We start from the raw sequence: 18190 nt of genomic DNA on the forward strand, positions 1-18190 counted from the left end.
CGTGTGTTGTCTTTCTCTCCCTTTCTCTCTATTTGTGGGGATAGTGAGTAAAAGTACTGTAGAGGGCGAGCAGATATCGCAGTATTTACGTACGTCTGCTCTCTCTCTCTCTCTCTCTCTCTCTCTCTCTCTCTCTCTCTCTCTGCGTGTGCTTGTGAACGTGTATGCTGGCTCTGATCTTATTTGTTTACTTATGGAGTTAGCTTAATCTTTTATGTAGGGGCTGAAAGCAAATCATGCATTCTCTCTCTCTCTCTCTCTCTCTCTCTCTCTCTCTCTCTATGTGTGTGTGTGTGTGTGTGCGGTGTGTTTGTGATTGTGAATGGCACATATTTATCTACTTATTTATGGCGTATATTTATCTGCTTATGTAGATAGCGTAATGACTCTCTCTCTCTCTCTCTCTGTATGCATGAGGATGTGGTGCCATTATTTTTGTTCCGTTCCAACATCCATTGGTGAGTCGGGTTTTCTGAAGTGATGCTTTCATTTTTGAGATCGCGTTTCACTCACCTTTCGAAGCCCCTATTTTTATTCTCTCTCTCTCTCTCTCTCTCTCTCTCTCTCTCTCTCTCTCTCTCACACACACACACACACACACACAGTGTCGCCCCTTTGCTGTATGTCAAGAGAGAGAGAGAGAGAGAGAGAGAGAGAGAGAGAGAGAGAGAGAGAAATGATTACAAAGTGGGGTCAGGCAGCCCATTAAAACCGGGTCTCTGAGGAAAGAGAATACATTCCGACCGTTAATAAAAAAAAAAAAAAGAGCCGTCGTGTGGTTTTTATTCGCTCAATTATTTGCTCTTTCTCATTAGCGAGTTGTATTATGTTACGAAGAATTGCGTTAATTAGACAAATATTTGAGCGACGTCGGTTCTTCATGTGCCTCTATTGACTGGGTGTGTGGGTAGTAGGAATGACGTATGGAAAAACTTTGGAAGGTAGAAGGAGAGAAAGACGCTGGAAGTATTGGTGGATGGATTATTGAAAGAGAAATTTAAAAGGAGGGAGCGGCCTTTATTTCCAGGAAATGCGAGACTGTAGGTATACATCAGATAGAGAGAACTGAAGGACGCAGATTGTAAAGGCGTGTTGGATCAGTTGATAATGAGCATTTGTGTATTTGTATGGAGAACTGATATGGAGTTTTTTGCACTGGTTTCAAAGATGGTGTCCACATTAAAAGCGCTAATGTATGAGCGTGGCTTAATGATCATTCATATATACTATATATATATATATATATATATATATATATATATATATATATATATATATATATATAAGGTAATACTGTGGCATTACCTTTATTTATACATAGCATCACGTACCTTTATTTATGCATAGCATCACGTTTTATATATTTTGTGATCAAGTTATTCATGTGTATAGTATCATATATATATATATATATATATATATATATATATATATATATGTGTGTGTGTGTGTGTGTGTGTGTGTGTGTATGTGTATATATATATATATATATATATATATATATATATATATATAGAGAGAGAGAGAGAGAGAGAGAGAGAGAGAGAGAGAGAGAGAGAGAGAGAAGGCATTAACCTTGAGTTGGTACGAGGAAGTTAGTGACGTCATGCATAATTCCGAAAGACCGGTCACACAAGTTATATTTAGTCTTTGTCTAGAGGACCACCGGTAAATCACAACATAGCCACTGCTGCGATGTAAAGCGTCGTGTTTCAGTGAATAAGATGTGCCTGTCAACAGTAGAGGATGTAGTAAGTTGACTAGAGGAAACGTGATGCAACCACAAGTCGGAAAATCCGACCCTCGATGTATCTGGGGACGCCACACGAAGTGAGTTCGAATCGTCGCTAGGTTGTGCTGTGACTCGTGTAACTCTCGTCGCTTTCTCTTTGAAAAATAACATTATTTCTAGACATTGCTGATATGGGCTAACTTGTATTTGTGCACGTCAGTAAACTGGCTGTCGTGTGACAGTTGTGAATGGTCGTTTTAGTGCATCGTTCACCGTGTGACAATCAGACATAAAATGCGGACTACCAGGACAGCAGTTTGGGCTTTCTTCCATCTTCTGACAGTTCTGGCGGGTGGGCTATGACTTTTTTTGAGTGTTTTGATGTGAAAGGGAGCTTTCACTAGGTATAAGAAAGAAATTTGAGTACGGAACTGCTTATTATTTTGTATTTCCAGAATTCTTTGCATTAAGTGTTGTTACATACGGATGTCTATTTTACCAACGTACTGTCTTTGGACATTCGCCCCATCGCGAAAAACTTCAATTTTCCTCTTTTCCTTCCCGCAGTTTCCAATATTTATTGCTGTCAAACTTAGCCAAACTATAACAACAGATAATGGCTAAGTACTGTTTCGGCGAGAGTGATTTTTCATTACATCAAATTTCTGGGTTTTCTTGTTTTCATTTATTTTATGCCTTAAGTTGATAGCTCTTGCTTTCCTTTTAGTAGTTACACAGACGATTCGTCTAATTTATCTATTTGTTTGCTGTTTGTCACTGGCCACTTCTTATATGGCCGTAGAATAAGCGTCCTGCTTATTTTAGGAATCTGACATTTATCGTTCCATTTAATCTGCAGAAGGTAGAAGTTCGCGAGATGTGGATTTCATACGAAAGAAAGGAACAAGTAATGAGTACTGCATAATGGTGCAGGCTTTTATTTTAAGCAACAAATTGTTTTGACGTGGCCTTGCATGTGCCAGTGTCTTGTTGCTGAATAAGAAACAGAGCGCTGTTTACATGCTACGTACTACGCGTGAACGTTTAAACAAAAACAAAAAACCAGTCGTATCCAGTAATTAAGCTCAGAGATAAAAGAGCTCTGTATTGCTGTGTATCGCGCACGTCCACCCCCACATTAACATAGCATGCTATGCTTTGTCCCCAGTCCTACATGCTTAGAGCATCATTCAAATTTATTTATCTCTCTCTCTCTCTCTCTCTCTCTCTCTCTCTCTCTCTCTCTCTCTCTCTCTTTGTTTGTGTGTGTATCTTAGTGATGCATATTATTTATTTCGTTTTTTGATACGCCAAAAACATTTATATATATATATATATATATATATATATATATATATATATATATACATACTTTAAAAAATCACAGTAGATGCACGTGACTTCAATAGATAAGCGAATACCAGAGGAAAATGATAGACAGAAATCCAGGTGCTTTCGTCTTTACTAAGATAATGTCTTAGTAAAGACGAAAGCACTTGGATTTCTGTCTTATCATTTTCCTCTGGTATTCGCTCACATATATAGACTATATATATATATATATATATATATATATATATATATATATATATATATATATATATATATGGGTGTGTGTGTATGTGTATTTTTGTCATTAATACACACATAACTTTTTTTCTATTCATAAATATTAAGCCACAAACGCCGTTTAAAGTCGAATTCACTATACCTGGGGAATAACTTACACCCAGGGGAACATGTGATTGGGTAGTGCTTCTGGACCGTCCAGGATTCGAACCGTGGCCTGGAGTTTTCATTTAGGGACGTTAGGCTATTTATTTTTATTAGTGTTTGTCTATTACGTTATGACTGACCAAGTTTATACTTAAAGTCTGTTCTAGAATAACATCCCCCCACCCTCCTCCGTTAAGGTATGTTCAGTTTGGTAGTGTGGGTATGACCAAGTTTATACTTAAGTCTGTTCTAGAATAACGGCCCCCCGCCTCCCTGTTAAGGTATGTTCAGAGTTTGTTAATGTGGGTATGACCATGTTTATACTTAAGTCTGTTCTAGAATACCTCCCCCCGCCCCCAACTCCGTTAAGGTATGTTCAGAGTTTGGTAATGTGGGTATGACCAAGTTTATACTTTAAGCCTTGTCCTGATTGTGTAAGTTCGTTTGAGCCTCTTCTTATTCTTAGAAGAGTCAGCCTTCTGTCATGGGTATTTCTCAAGTGACATCCGGCTTTCGTTCGGACTCTGAGGAAGCCTAATTCTTGTGACCCTCTCGTGTTGTATAAAATTTAGATGTCATTTGTGTGTTAGTTTTTAGAACCATTCAAGTTCGTAGTTTGAATAATGGTTCAGTAATGGCCAAGAACTGGCAGAAATATATGTATATACGTGTGTGTATGGTATAAATAATTACATGTATACATTTGTATACACACACACATATATATATATATATATATTACATATATATATATATATATATATATATATATATATATATATATATATATATATGAGAACATCTAATATGCTATTGCTGACCACTGAACCATATGTTACATTAGGATCATTTTACAGTTCTACTGTCAATTGTAGTTCTGCATCCCATAACGTCCGATATTTCTTTACAGAAAAATTCTTTATATAAACGTTTTTTGCCTCTTTGCCTAAACTCTCATATAGATTAATTTCTCAATAAACCGCAAGCAGTTAATGTTAAGCTCTTATATCTCACTGTACTTGGCTCAAGTAATTATGACGGTGATCAGTGTTGAGAGTCACGAAGTTGCCACAGTTTCAAATATCTAATATTCATACGAAGTCGTAATATTATTTCACTTGGCTTATCACCTGGAAAATGGCTTATTATGTAACGTGTAAGTTTTGGTTCCCGTAGCTTTCGGGAAACTAAAACCGTCAGTTCCTTGTTCACTCCATTCAATGGCGTTCGCGCCTCAACTGAGCTGCTGCAGAAAATTTCTGAGATTCAGGTCAATCAGCCGTTTAAACATTTGCAAACTTGTAGGTCGTGATATGTGCCTTGCTACGAATAGGCCGATTTTTTTTAACGGATTTTCAATGACGATATAAAATTATTGTTGTTTCTGTGATCACACGGTTATCCCTGTTTTTTTTTTTTTTTTTTTGTCAAATTTATTATTGGGATTTAGTTAACTCTTATATAATCAAATATATAGAATGTCTGATCTTATATATACCATTATTTTAATATACTCATGACAAAGATATATTTGCAATATAAAATGAGACTATTTGCTCGTTCATGGAATGTTGGAGAGCTTTATTCCGTTCCTTATTTTATTTATTTATTTATTTTTTTTAGTTGAACTGAGAGCAAGTGTTAAATACTGAGGAAATAGATTCTCTCAAAAGCCATAGTTCTAACTAATAGAGACCACTAACCCGTAGAGCTTGGAGGCCTTACTTCTGCGACGCAGCCTTGCGATGGTCTGCTCTCGACTAAAAATTCCTGGCATGGTGACGTGGACGGTGGCTGGAACGGGAACGTGAGTCTGCCCGTCGAATCACCGATGCAGTCCTGGACAGTGGATATAGAATTCACGGGTCCCTTGACGTCGTTTGAGGTAAGAAAAGTAGAATGGGTTCACTTGTTTCTATTTTAATTGTCTTATTACCGCCAGTTACAGTTATTTGTGATAAGAATAGCTGAATGGATTAATTTACATAACCCTGGTTTAATTTGACTTTTTACTTTCTTTTGCTTTCCCCAAGTTTAATTTGACGTTTTGCTTTCTTTTCCTTTTCTTTTGGTCCGAAAGTCTTTGTGACTCCTTGTTATAGTTCTATTGTGTGTTGCTTGCTCGTACTACCAGACGTGGTATATCAAATCCATATTAATTCACTTTGTTTTCCTAACTTTTTAAACAGAGTTGGGGGGGGGGGGGGTGGGGGGGGGGGGGGGGGGGGAATCCGCAAGTTATGAATTCAGAAATTTTAAGACTCTTTCTGTGATTTCAGTTACTGCAGCTTTCGATTTGGCTGTTGAAATGCCTCTCAAATGAAAATCATAAAATTTAAAAGTTTTTCTCGCTGCTGCCATTTCAGCAGGGGACGTTAAAAATTACAAGTTCAGATAACTAACGATTCTGTGACAGCTGCTTTTCATCACCAAAAGCTTGGAATTTGTCTGTAGAGATTTCGTAGTACAGAGTGACAATTGCAAATAACTGTAACAAGCCTGTAACTGGTGCCTGCTTATTGAATTTTCAACCTTTTGAAAAATTACAGCAATTTGTTTGTAATGATAACAAATTGAGCGGTCAAGTTGCTGACAAGAGAAAGATATTATTATTATTATTATTATTATTATTATTATTATTATTATTATTATTATTATTATTATTATTATTATTATTATTATTATTATTATTATTATTATTGTAGTTGTTGTTGTTGTTGTAGCAATGGACTGGACTTACGAAAACCCACAGCACCACCAGATATTCCGTAACCAAGAATAACGTTCAAAATCTGATACCAGGAAGCAAAATCGTCTTTGAAATCCTCTACCGGTAAGTAAAGTAATGTAGCTTAAATCAGATTCAACTAAACCCTTACAAATCCTTTTGATATGTAGTATTTTGAGTACATCTTCCTGTAAAGTGTTTATGCAAAGACTTCGATGAAGCGAGTAGGCTTATCAATAACTGTAATAATGCAAACCTTCCAGAGAAGTCCTTTAATATCATTTTGTTATGACGTTAACGAAACCGTAAACAAATTTGCATATATTCTAGTATCACACTTATAAATATCATTTTCGTTGGTCAACTGCATTAATGCAGAATCTAAGGTATTGCTTGGTATTGTAATATAGATATATATATATTATATCTATATATATATATATATATATATATATATATATGTAAATAGCAGGGTCTGTAAAACACATCATAAAAGCCATTATTTAACCAAGAAAAGCTTAGCACATTGCTCAGTGCATCTTCCATTTGCAAAATTAACACAAACTCATTAAAGTATTACAGATCACATTAAAATTACTATAAACATCAATTTACTCATTATAAAAACTCAAATAAAACTTAAGCGTTAACTTTACTAAAGGAAACACAATTGCTCTCCAACCTGTTAGAGTGGAGGAGGAAGAACGAATGACCAAGACTGCAGTCTGCAGACCTACCCAAGACTTCAGTTATGCTAGATAAAGAGGAGCAACATTCAGTTATGCTAGATATAGAGGAGCAACATTCAGTTATGCTAGATAAAGAGGAGCAACATTCAGTTATGCTAGATAAAGAGGAGCAACATTCAGTTATGCTAGATAAAGAGGAGCAACATTCAGTTATGCTAGATAAAGAGGAGCAACATTCAGTTATGCTAGATAAAGAGGAGCAACATTCAGTTATGCTAGATAAAGAGGAGCAACATTCAGTTATGCTAGATAAAGAGGAGCAACAGACACATTGGAGTTAAAAGACGGAACCAGCCGTTTAATGTATAAAGACTCAAGGGTGGTTAGGTAGTTGCTGTGGCTTGTGCCACCAAAAATGTTCTTATTGACTTCAGTCGGGACAGAGAAATATCAAACCTGAATTCTCTAACATTGTGAACCATACTTCCATATGCAAGATTGAAGTCAATGAGTTAGGGAGCACCAGGGCCGAAATTGCAATTTCATGCTATGAAAGATTTCACTGCTGACTTTGAAAGTTCAGTTCTAGTGGGATAAGATTCAGGAGGTCAACATTCTCAAATCGCTGTAGATCACTCTGAAAAAATGGCCATATATTTCGGTCTGTATGTACCAAAGCAGGCTAATGACGCAACTCCCCATTTTGTAGCATATGTTCACACACGCACACACACACACACACACACACGCACACACACACACACACACACACACACACACATATATATATATATATATATATATATATATATATATATACATACACACACATACACACACACACACACACACACACACACACTATATATATATATATATATATATATATATATATATATATTATATACATATATATGCTTCTGATTGTCATAGAAACATGCTTTTAGTGTCTGAATATATGATTTGAGGGTCAAGGACTCTCTCAACACCAATTTCAATACTACTGGTGGGACTACTATATTGTTATGGATGTTGGATATTTCGTAAAATTACTTGTCATTAACGTGAAGGATGTATTGGAACATTATTATTTTTTAACCGTTGTTTTCTTCAAGTCTCTTCACTTCAGTTATCCATTATTATTATAATTGTAATGATTATATTGTATTTTTTATATTGTATTTTTTCTTCAGATACTTGAGGAAAATGAATCATAATGGATCCTACATCAAATATCGATAAGTTGGATGTAGTGCCTAGTGTATTGACAGACTTTTCTAAATGTATATGTCAGAAAACCAGTACGGTTAAACGCACACTACAGAAGGTTAGAACTCCAAACACATGCAAACGCTACGTCTAAAAGGCAAGATTCAGATGCTCTGAGATTCATTGGACAAATATCTAAAGAGAAACTGATGAAATGGCACATTGACTGCAGAAGATGGTATACCTTACAGAAAAGTTGTGACCAGTTAGAGATCAGACGTGAGCAGTCATCATGTGAAAGGTCAAATGAAGAATCAAGTTCTTCAAGTGATTCTAAGCAGAAGTTTCTTAGGTCACATATATCTGCTTTCAACTATGTGAGCCAGTGTGTTATATATGAAAGTAAAGTCACAGTTCGCTACAAAGCTAGCAAAGCCATGACTGGAACAAGAGGTAAAACACTAAAAAAGAAAGCAACTGAACTGGGTGACAGAAAGATGCTCTCAGGATTGAAGCATTTAACGACTCAGAGGTTGGCCTAGTGGCACGAGACTTAAAGTATCACAAGAAATGTTTGTATGCTTATATGGTGGGACAAGTCACAAAGCAAATATATCTTCATCAAGTAAATTAACGAATGGTGCATTTGTAACCGCAACAAGCTTTGATTGAACAAAAGAATGTCCTAGTGCTTTCGTGCTTTCATCTATTCGAGAGAGGTACAGACACTTCCTGATGGAAAGAGGAATTAAATCTAGGATGAAATGAAATAAATACCAAGTTATCACCCAACATAATTGTCACAAAGATTGAGTACGGTCCTATGATGCCATCTTCTCCCTTAGATCCAAGTAATGTTCATAAAGGCATTGAATATTCAGTGAAATTGTCTGCAAAGTTTGGCTCGAAATACACCGTTATCACTGAGGGTGAAGCTATTTACGATATTGCATTCAGTCTCCGTGAAAGAGCTCCTGATCATGACGAAACATATGCTCATCTCATCCTGATGCTAGGTCAGTTCCACTTGGCTTGCAACTTCATTGCAACCATTGAGAAGTTGGTGAGAGGCAGTGGAGGAGAGGAGATCTTAGCTAAGAGTGGTATTTGCAAGCTGGGAACTGCAAACAAGATCTTTGGACCTGCTGGTGATGACTACCAAAGCATGATAACTTACAAACTCCTCCGAGAAGCCATGGTTAGACTACATATGAAAGCCTTTGAGGATTGGTATCAGAGCAACGGTGGTGATATGCAGTTGATTACTGACTTGGAAAGTGGTCTCAAAGAGTTTTTCAATGGAGTTATTGAAGACAATGAACAAGTGGCCACAAAACTACAAAGCCTTTCTATCACTAAACTGGAGGAACTAATTGATGAACTTGACCAAAGAGGGAATCCTCGCCATCTCATGTCGTGTGGAGATCTTACTTCAAAATGCCCAGCGTTTTGCTAAGATTTACTTCGTCTTATAGAAGAGATGACTGAGTACGGTCTCTTCATGAAAGCAGCTAAATGTTACCATATATCATCTCCAGTGACCATCATAACTATAGTTGTTCTTTCCCATTATACCGCAGTGGTATCCATGAGCTGAAGAACACCACCTGAACTCTGGGGCTACTTCATGAAGGGATACTTTGCATTTCGTCGTAAAAATGGCTCATTCAATGGAGTTCCAGAAGATATGGCTCTATAGCAGACTTATAATAGGAATGCCAAAAAGAGTGCCAGTGGACTAAGTGGCATATCACCGGATGTAAAAGCTAGAACAAATTGTGTTTACACTAAACCTTTTACACCTGAAGTGTCGACACAGTTTAGACTAATGCTGAACATCAGTGAAAGAGGAATCCCTAACCATCAAAATGAAGGTAAACCCGAAGTAGTCTACAAGATAATCAGTTGCGTAGAAGATCATATGATGAACCCTTTTAGAAAATTTTTAAAAGATTTGGTGAACCTAGCTACGGGTCAGACTGCATCTCTTGAGTGTGTACATGATCTGTGCAATATAGAGAAGATTGGGAAAGATGCACTAGATACCTGCTTAACGACCGTGGTGCAAAAGTAAATAAGATCAAATTACACACATTTGAAACCATGCATGCCAAAGCTAAGAAATAAAAACATAAGTAATCGAACATTAAAGAAGAAGTATAGCTCCTAAATAAAATTTTCCAGTCCAAATCTTCAGGGATGGATGTCAACTTAGAAGAAACAATTTGATTATATAAGTGTTCTGTTTACCTTCCTTCACTGTTTGAAAATGGCAACGGGCAGAAGACAAACAAAGCTGTGTTGCTCAAGTTGCTCAATGCAATTTTTCATGAAACTCAAATCCAGGCACAAGATAAACTGTCAGAAGCAGATGAACAGCATTGCTTGATTGTTGATGCTATGTACCTACTTCTTACAGAGATGCATTCATTGAAGGTGAAATATTTCAGCAGTAGCGAGACAGAATATTGAGAAAGTTGATAAAACTACTGTCTCCACACTGTAATAGCATACACTTCCCTGGTGACAGATATGACCATTTTGTTATCAACTAAAGATTGTGAGCGCCTAAGACGACAAGATACTGGAAAACTACGAAAGAAGTATATACTTGTCCTAGATGTGATCTAGGAAAATATATCGGAACCACAAGAAGACTTCTTAAGGTCCGAATAGATTTGCCATATGGGGGTGAGTTTCCGCACTGGAGTCAAATTATCATCTCCTGAATTTTCCAGCATCCGTGACCACACAAAGAAATGCAGAGTCAATATTGTATATATATTTATATATATATATATATATATATATTATAATATATTGATATATAGTATATATATATTCTTATTTATAGTATGCATATACATATGCATATATAGCAAAGTTCAACATTGTATCCGTGTACTAGAATATTTTTTTCCAAATTTCAGTGGGCTTCCTACAACATATATATATATATATATATATATATATATATATATATATATATATATATATATATATATATATATATATGTTGTAGAAGCCCAATGAATATATATATATATATATTCATTGACTGCTTAGTAAGCTGGAATCAGACGATGTGCTTGGTATGAATAAGTTCTTACTACACAATTTATATTTTATTAATGCAGACAAGTAACCATAATAACACCACCTTAGCATCAGACATAAATAGCTTCATCCATCTTTTACTTAAATGTATATGTTGGAAAAAACAAATGAATGTATAGGACGAATCAATGTATAGGTCTTTGAAAAGTTGCAACCTATAGCAATTTAAGCATTTGCCAGGCGGCCATCCATGATTCTGTGAAAGTGGGCTGTCCAATCGATATGGAATTAGTGCCATAAGATCCTCTGACCCTGGAAACACATATTTAGACACCAAAATCATATTTCTTTGTCAATTAGAAGCTCATATGTGAATATTTGTTACGATTGGGGAGTTGCACTTGGAGACTGATTGGGTACCTACGTTCCCGAATATATGGCCATATTTCAGAGTGACCTGCACCGATTTCAGAAGGTTGCCCCCTTGAATCTTATTCTACCAGGATTGAACTCTCATAATCAACAGTGAAACCTGTTATAGCATAAAATTGCAATTTTGCCTAAATCAGCTATGGTGCTCCCCGATTAAATAAGAAACATTTTTCTGTGGTTGGTGGGGGTGTCACTATTCATCTCAGGGACCTCAAAGTCTATGGATTAGACTCTCATATCTGTCATTTTCGGTTATTTTTCACGTCATCCCCTTCTCACCCCCATTTTCATCAAGGCTGAACCTGAACTTAAAGGGCATTGGGAGTGTCACTATTCATCTCAGCAACCTCAAAAACTATGGATTAGACACTAATGTATAATTTTCTGTCGTTACATTTCACCCCCTTTCGACGTCTTTTCACCCTCCCTCCCTATCTGCGCTGAACTTGAACTTTAAGGGCATCTGGAGTTTCACTATTCTTCTTAGTAACCATAGAAAACTATGGATTAGACAATAATATCAGTCCTTTTCGGTTATTTTTACATGTCAACCCCCCCCCCCCCCTTCTCATCCCCTATCCTTTTTAGGAGATGAATAGTGATAGTATCACTATTCATCTCAGCGACCCAGAAAACTATGAATAAGACACTATTATCTGTAATTTCATCCCCTTCCCACAACACCCACGCCCCTTTGGTGCCAGTGATTTCTTACCCCAACACTGATCATTTCCAAATGGTATCAAGTTTAGTTGAAATTACTCAATGCGTTTCAAAGTGTATGTGGCACAATACACACACACATACATTTGTTATATATATTGTATTATGTATGTGTGTATTTTGTCACTTACTGGAGGGTTCAGATCTCTTCAGAGACAAAACATTTCCAGTAATGAATAGAAGAACGTGCACATTCGTAGTATCCTCACACCTTATGGTAGGTGTAATGATATATTGTGCAAAGAGAAGCTAAGTGTTCGAGGAATCCCCTCAGCCTTCGACTCGCAATAATCCAACATCCTCAGACTTAATTCAGATTACTCCCTAGACTTCTTTCCATAATAATCAGTTTGCGAAAGGTCCCTCACGTACCAAGTTTTAATTGAAAATCTGCCGTGGATTAAAAGTTTTCCACTGTTCACTATTTATCATACTGAGATTTCCAGTTTTTTTTTTTTTTGCCGCCCGCGCGCTGAAGAATAATTACAGATATATAATAAAGTTCGCATTTTCATCACTTTTTTATTGAACTTTTTATTAGTTTTCTGTAAAAGAAAACTATTGAGATGGCTGTGTCGTCCGCCCTCAGATCTTTGAAAGTACTGAGGCTAGAGGGTTGCAAATTGGTATGTTGGACATCCACCCTCCAATCATTAGACATACCAAATTGTAGTCATATAGCCTCAGTAGTTTTTATTTTATTTAAGCTTAAAGTTATCCATAATCGTGAGTCTGGCAATGATATAGGACAGGCCACCACAGGGGCATGTTTAAAGTTTCATGGGCCGTGCCTCATACGGCATTATACCGTGACCACCGAAAGATAGACGTATTCTTGGTGGCTTTGATTATACGCTACTCAGAAAACTTGTCTTTGGCGCTTTTTTCACTTGTTGTAAATATGGTACTACAATCATGAAAATCATCGACTGACTGTTTGTGTTGTACCTTGAAATAGTCACAAATCCTGCAGTTGCCTGTAAAAGCTATCAGAAAAGTAATTTTGTGGAAACGCAAATAAAAAAGATGAGAGAAAAAAAATAAATGAATCACAGTTACATTGGCCATCTGGTCAAGTAAGCTGAATAATTATTGTCACTTTTGTTTGCAGATATGAAGCAAAGGCCACTGAAATACTACCTTCAATCAGGTCGATTAAGCTGAATGGACGAGAGATGTGTAAACTAGAAGGTAAGAAATCTCTCTCTCTCTCTCTCTATCTCTCTCTCTCTCTCTCTCTCTCTCTCTCTCTCATTTATGTTAAATGTCTAATAATGGGATGTATTCGGAGCTGTTATATTGTAGATCCTGTAATATCAGCAAAGAACCTTTCGCATTTCATAAAGGCTTGAAGTCGTTTTTTTTTCTGTAAAAGAAAATTTCATATAGTTTAGCATCTCTCAGTAAAAAAAAAGGTATTGAAAACTGAAATTGTTCAAGTATTGTTCATTTAGTAAGGGATATTATAAATAGAAATACATGCAGAGTTGAGCTCGAGAAAATCATTAACGTCAGTGTAAAACGCTTTGTTAGAGAATAGGAAACATAGAAGTCTGCCCTGTAATCAAGATTACCAGTATCATAGAAAATGTCAAAATCATGGCGTATCAGTCAGTGCTCCAGCTCCAGCCTAATGCCTATCAATAGCCACTTTTGGCCACTTATGAGAAATTCCATAATAATACGAATAAATGATCAGCCAACTGCTATCTCCCTCAATTTGAAAGCAAGTGGGTCATGGCTAGCAGAGCCAAAAGCAGAAATAAAGTCAAGACTAATCATACAAACTTCATGAACATATGCCATGGATTTCTATGTAAGACTAAAAATCAAAAGATTTCAAACAATTGCCTGACGTGCGCGTGACCTCATTTATAGTTTGCTCGCCTCCAGATTCAGAAGTAAAGTCAGAAAAATTAAGTATATCTTAGTTTTACCAGACCACTGAGCTGATTAACAGCTCTCCTAGGGCTGGTCCGAAGGATTAGATATTTTTACGTGGCTAGGAACCAATTCGTCACCTAGCAACGGGACCTACAGCTTATTGTGGGATCCGAACCACACTTATTCGAGAAATGAATTCCTATCATCAGAATTTGTTCTGATTCCACGTTGGCCGAGCCGAAATTCGAACTTTGGACCACCGGATTGGCAGCCGAGCGCGAAAACCACTCGTCCAGCGAGGAACTAGTAAAGTCAGAAGCACCTAGGCCTTGGAATTCAGTAGAAGAAACTGATTTCGACTACTCCCAGTGGTTTGTGGGTGTTGAACAATGCCAACAAACGAAACGGATGCCTTTCACCCATCTTCTTGTATCATTCATGGTGATGGGAAGACGTCACTATCGGGAAGACTCGACTTGCAATCTCAACCCAACTAGCGTGGAACGAATGCTTCAGTAAGGTCTTTTTACAAACTCTTAACCCTGTGTTAGAGAATAAGAAACATAGAAGTCTGCCCTGTAATCAAGATTACCAGTATCATAGAAAATGTCAAAATCATGGCGTATCAGTCAGTGCTCCAGCTCCAGCCTAAAGAAAAAGAGCATTTTGGGGTTTTGGTGACCAATCATGCATTATACATACTAACATGCATGTGTGACCATGCGTTAACTTGATATATCTATGCATGTGCAATATAACATTTTATGTTCTGAAATTATAGTGATGGCAGAATGAAGCAATATGGATTTGTCTTACTATAATAAGATAAATATTCATATACCCGCTAAGCATTTATATATATTTCGGTTACGAGGAATTAACTGTTTTGCATATGTAAACGTAGTGTTATAATTACGATAATACAAGTAAACTGTGGAAGATGACTAAAATAATGTCCTTTCTTTTTAAGTAGTTTCATTGGTGTGACGTAGTAGTACCATTGTATTTTTAATGAGCTTACATTCTTATGGGAAAAAAAAAATCCACAGACCAACTTGCATCAGCATAGGAAAGGATTTTAACATTTGAAATAAATTTATTTTTATCGTTATTATTATTATTAGTATTATTATTATGATGATGATGATGAGGATGATGATGATGATGATGATGATGATGATGATGATTATTATTATTATTATTATTATTATTATTATTATTATTATTATTATTATTATTATTATTATCTGTTCATGACAGTTTTCTGTAGCTTTCGTATTCTGTTGCACGCCAGCTAATATTAATCTCATTCGAAACTTATTTCATGTTTTTAAACCAGTGACTTGGATCATTCGCCCCTCTTAACATATTCTTACTGCCGAAGAATAAGCGAATATCGCCATTTCCCATATTTTTTAAGTTTTTCCATTGTCGTCTGTTAAGATATACGAGAAAGAAATAGGCAAGAAAATAAGAGAATGTTATTGAGAAAATCGCCAATCGCCGTCGTAATGAACTCCGACTTCCTTTTAATGACCGAGATAAAAATGAGCGAAATACGATATCTGACGACTTCTAGCCATGACAGTCTCCCTTCGTTAATTGCCTTGTGAAGTGCGACAGACCCCCATCTGTACAATATTATTGCAGCCATAAAAGCTGATTTGGATAATTGATACCAGCGGAAATGTTTCTCCCTGAGCAACGAGGAAATTAGTGGCTGTTGCTACCATTTCTGATGCCATAATAGACTTTACTGCGAATGATTAGTACCATACTGTGCTGTTTACACGATTTTAAAGAGTGAATGCTCTTTTGCAAGATCATAATAACTATTTTGTGAAGAATATGTAAATGTTAAGTTCCTGATGGTTTTTCATTCTCTCCGATTTGTTTTTCTATCTTTAATTGTACCGATGACCTGTTTCTTTCATTTGTTTTTCCTTTTGTAACAGTAAGAGCACATTTCCCCGTACGAAATGTATAAAAACAATGAAAATCCCCATGTGAATGACTCCTTTTCCTTGTATGTCGGAAACCGGAAACTGGGAAAACAAGGAGGATGTGTAGGATTCCCAAAATTCAACCCATTCTTCAGTTCGGACTAACGTTCAGGCGTATCAGCTCAGTCTACGATTGAACCAGTGTTGTGGGCGGTTGCTGTGTCTAGTCTCAATTTTTATGTAAATTTTAAGTTTGCGTCCTCTACGAAGACAGGATATTAATACCGCCTTTTACAGTGATAACTGCAGTGCTCGCTGCTCAGTGATGTTTAGGTGATAAAGGATTCACCATATCCGTTCATTGTTGTAGACAGATAAGATGTTACAGTTGACAGAAGTACTTGTTATCGTTCTCTTCCTGGCGGCTGCCGCAGGTACGATACTGTTTTCTCTGTTGGCTGACGTACGATGCAAGTTCCATTCCTTTCATTCCCCATAATTCATTTTTTATAAGTCTAAAATTATTTTTCTCATAACGGAATATTGCTATCTTGTTCCTAATAAACCACATATAATGTTAATTTGAGCATAAGGAATCGCGAATACGCCTTGATTTGTTAAAGGGGCGACCCTTGGCAAGATGACGTGACTAGGCATGAGATAAACGGGAATTCCACTGTTGCAGGGCCTCTTACGTTTTCAGTTTCTTGTGATCCAAATAGGAGTCTCATTACCTTTACGAAATTCTTGCCCTAAGTTAGAATGACGGGGCTACTGAGCTATTCGCTGTGATTCTGAAGTCAGGATTTTTACTGTATAGTAGTAATTGCTTGAAGTTATGGATCAATATTGATGCTGCGCTACTTTATCTGAACTTATTTTATAGAATGTAATGACAACTTGTAATTGCGTCCTTTATTTCATAAGTGTCAGATAACCACCATCTCTTGAGTGTCAATCGGCAGACACATACTCCCTTAGTCTCATAGGGAAAAAATATGGTTCGGTGGATAGGCTGCAACACACTGTATATTATCTGGCCCACATTAGATCAAAACAGTTAGCATCCGAGAAATATAGAAAAGATTATAAAACGCTAGAGTTTGTCTCCTCAAGATCTTCATATATTCCAGCGTTCAAATTTTTCTTCCTGAGTGTGGATTTTCTTTAGACCTTTTTTCGTACCACCATCAATCCAACCCCCACCCCTTTATTTTTTTTAAACTGCCTTACTTATAAACACCTGCTAGACTCCAATCCAGTATTAACAAGCCCCCCCCCCCCCCCTCTCCCCAGAAATCTGCAATGAATGACCTGTGCCTTCGGTATGGAGTTTGTTTCTTGCCCTTCACTGCCAGGCCAGAAAATGCTTCTTTTTCGTCCTACATGACTTTCAATTTTCCTTCAGTCTTGGGCAAGTTGAAAATTTAGTTAATCGTCACGTCGGTAATATATATAGATATTAATTCCGAGGTAGTGTCAATTAGATATTAAAGGACATTTGTAGCTCGATGTATGTATATGTATCACGGTAATGTGATATGACATATATATCTATATATATATATATATATATATATAATATATATATATATACTATATATATATATATGAACTTGATCACGAAATATATAAAACATGATGCTATTGTAAATAAAGGTTTTGCCACGGAGGAAAATGAAAGGCGAGAGAGCCAAGAACTTCGTGGCAAAACCTTTATATACATCATATATATATATATATATATATTTATATATATATATATATATATATACTAATATATATTATATAGTGTGTGTGTATATTATATATATAGTATTACGTATATATATGTATATGTATATATCATGCAACTTCCAAAAAAAACTTATAAATATTAAACGATATTTGCATATACAGATACGAAATCGTGTTTTTATAAAGAATTTTTACAGTACTCAACCACAGACATATAAGAGTACATACTTTCATGTAATCACGGTCGCTTGGTACATGAGTCCTCCCACTGACATTACAATGAATGTAATGGAAATGAATTATGCAAACGCTTTGGGATATTAATTAAGTAAATAATTGT

General features: G+C 36.3%; 1 protein-coding gene across 3 annotated transcripts in view; it reads left to right on the plus strand.

The window, feature by feature from the left end:
* Positions 1 to 1692: 1692 nt before the first annotated feature.
* LOC135212659 (SCO-spondin-like) overlaps positions 1693 to 18190 on the plus strand; it is an 83077-nt gene continuing 66579 nt past the window's right edge. The window contains exons 1-4 of one of the 3 annotated variants that reach the window (XM_064246289.1): positions 1693 to 1830; positions 5158 to 5333; positions 6172 to 6281; positions 13398 to 13477. In XM_064246289.1, the coding sequence (XP_064102359.1) occupies positions 5280 to 5333; positions 6172 to 6281; positions 13398 to 13477 (244 nt within the window). In that variant the 5' untranslated portion in view covers positions 1693 to 1830; positions 5158 to 5279. The other 2 variants (XM_064246288.1, XM_064246290.1) reach the window with 2 other exon arrangements.

Source organism: Macrobrachium nipponense, chromosome 41 (assembly GCF_015104395.2).
Source record: "Macrobrachium nipponense isolate FS-2020 chromosome 41, ASM1510439v2, whole genome shotgun sequence".
NCBI lineage: Eukaryota > Metazoa > Arthropoda > Malacostraca > Decapoda > Palaemonidae > Macrobrachium > Macrobrachium nipponense.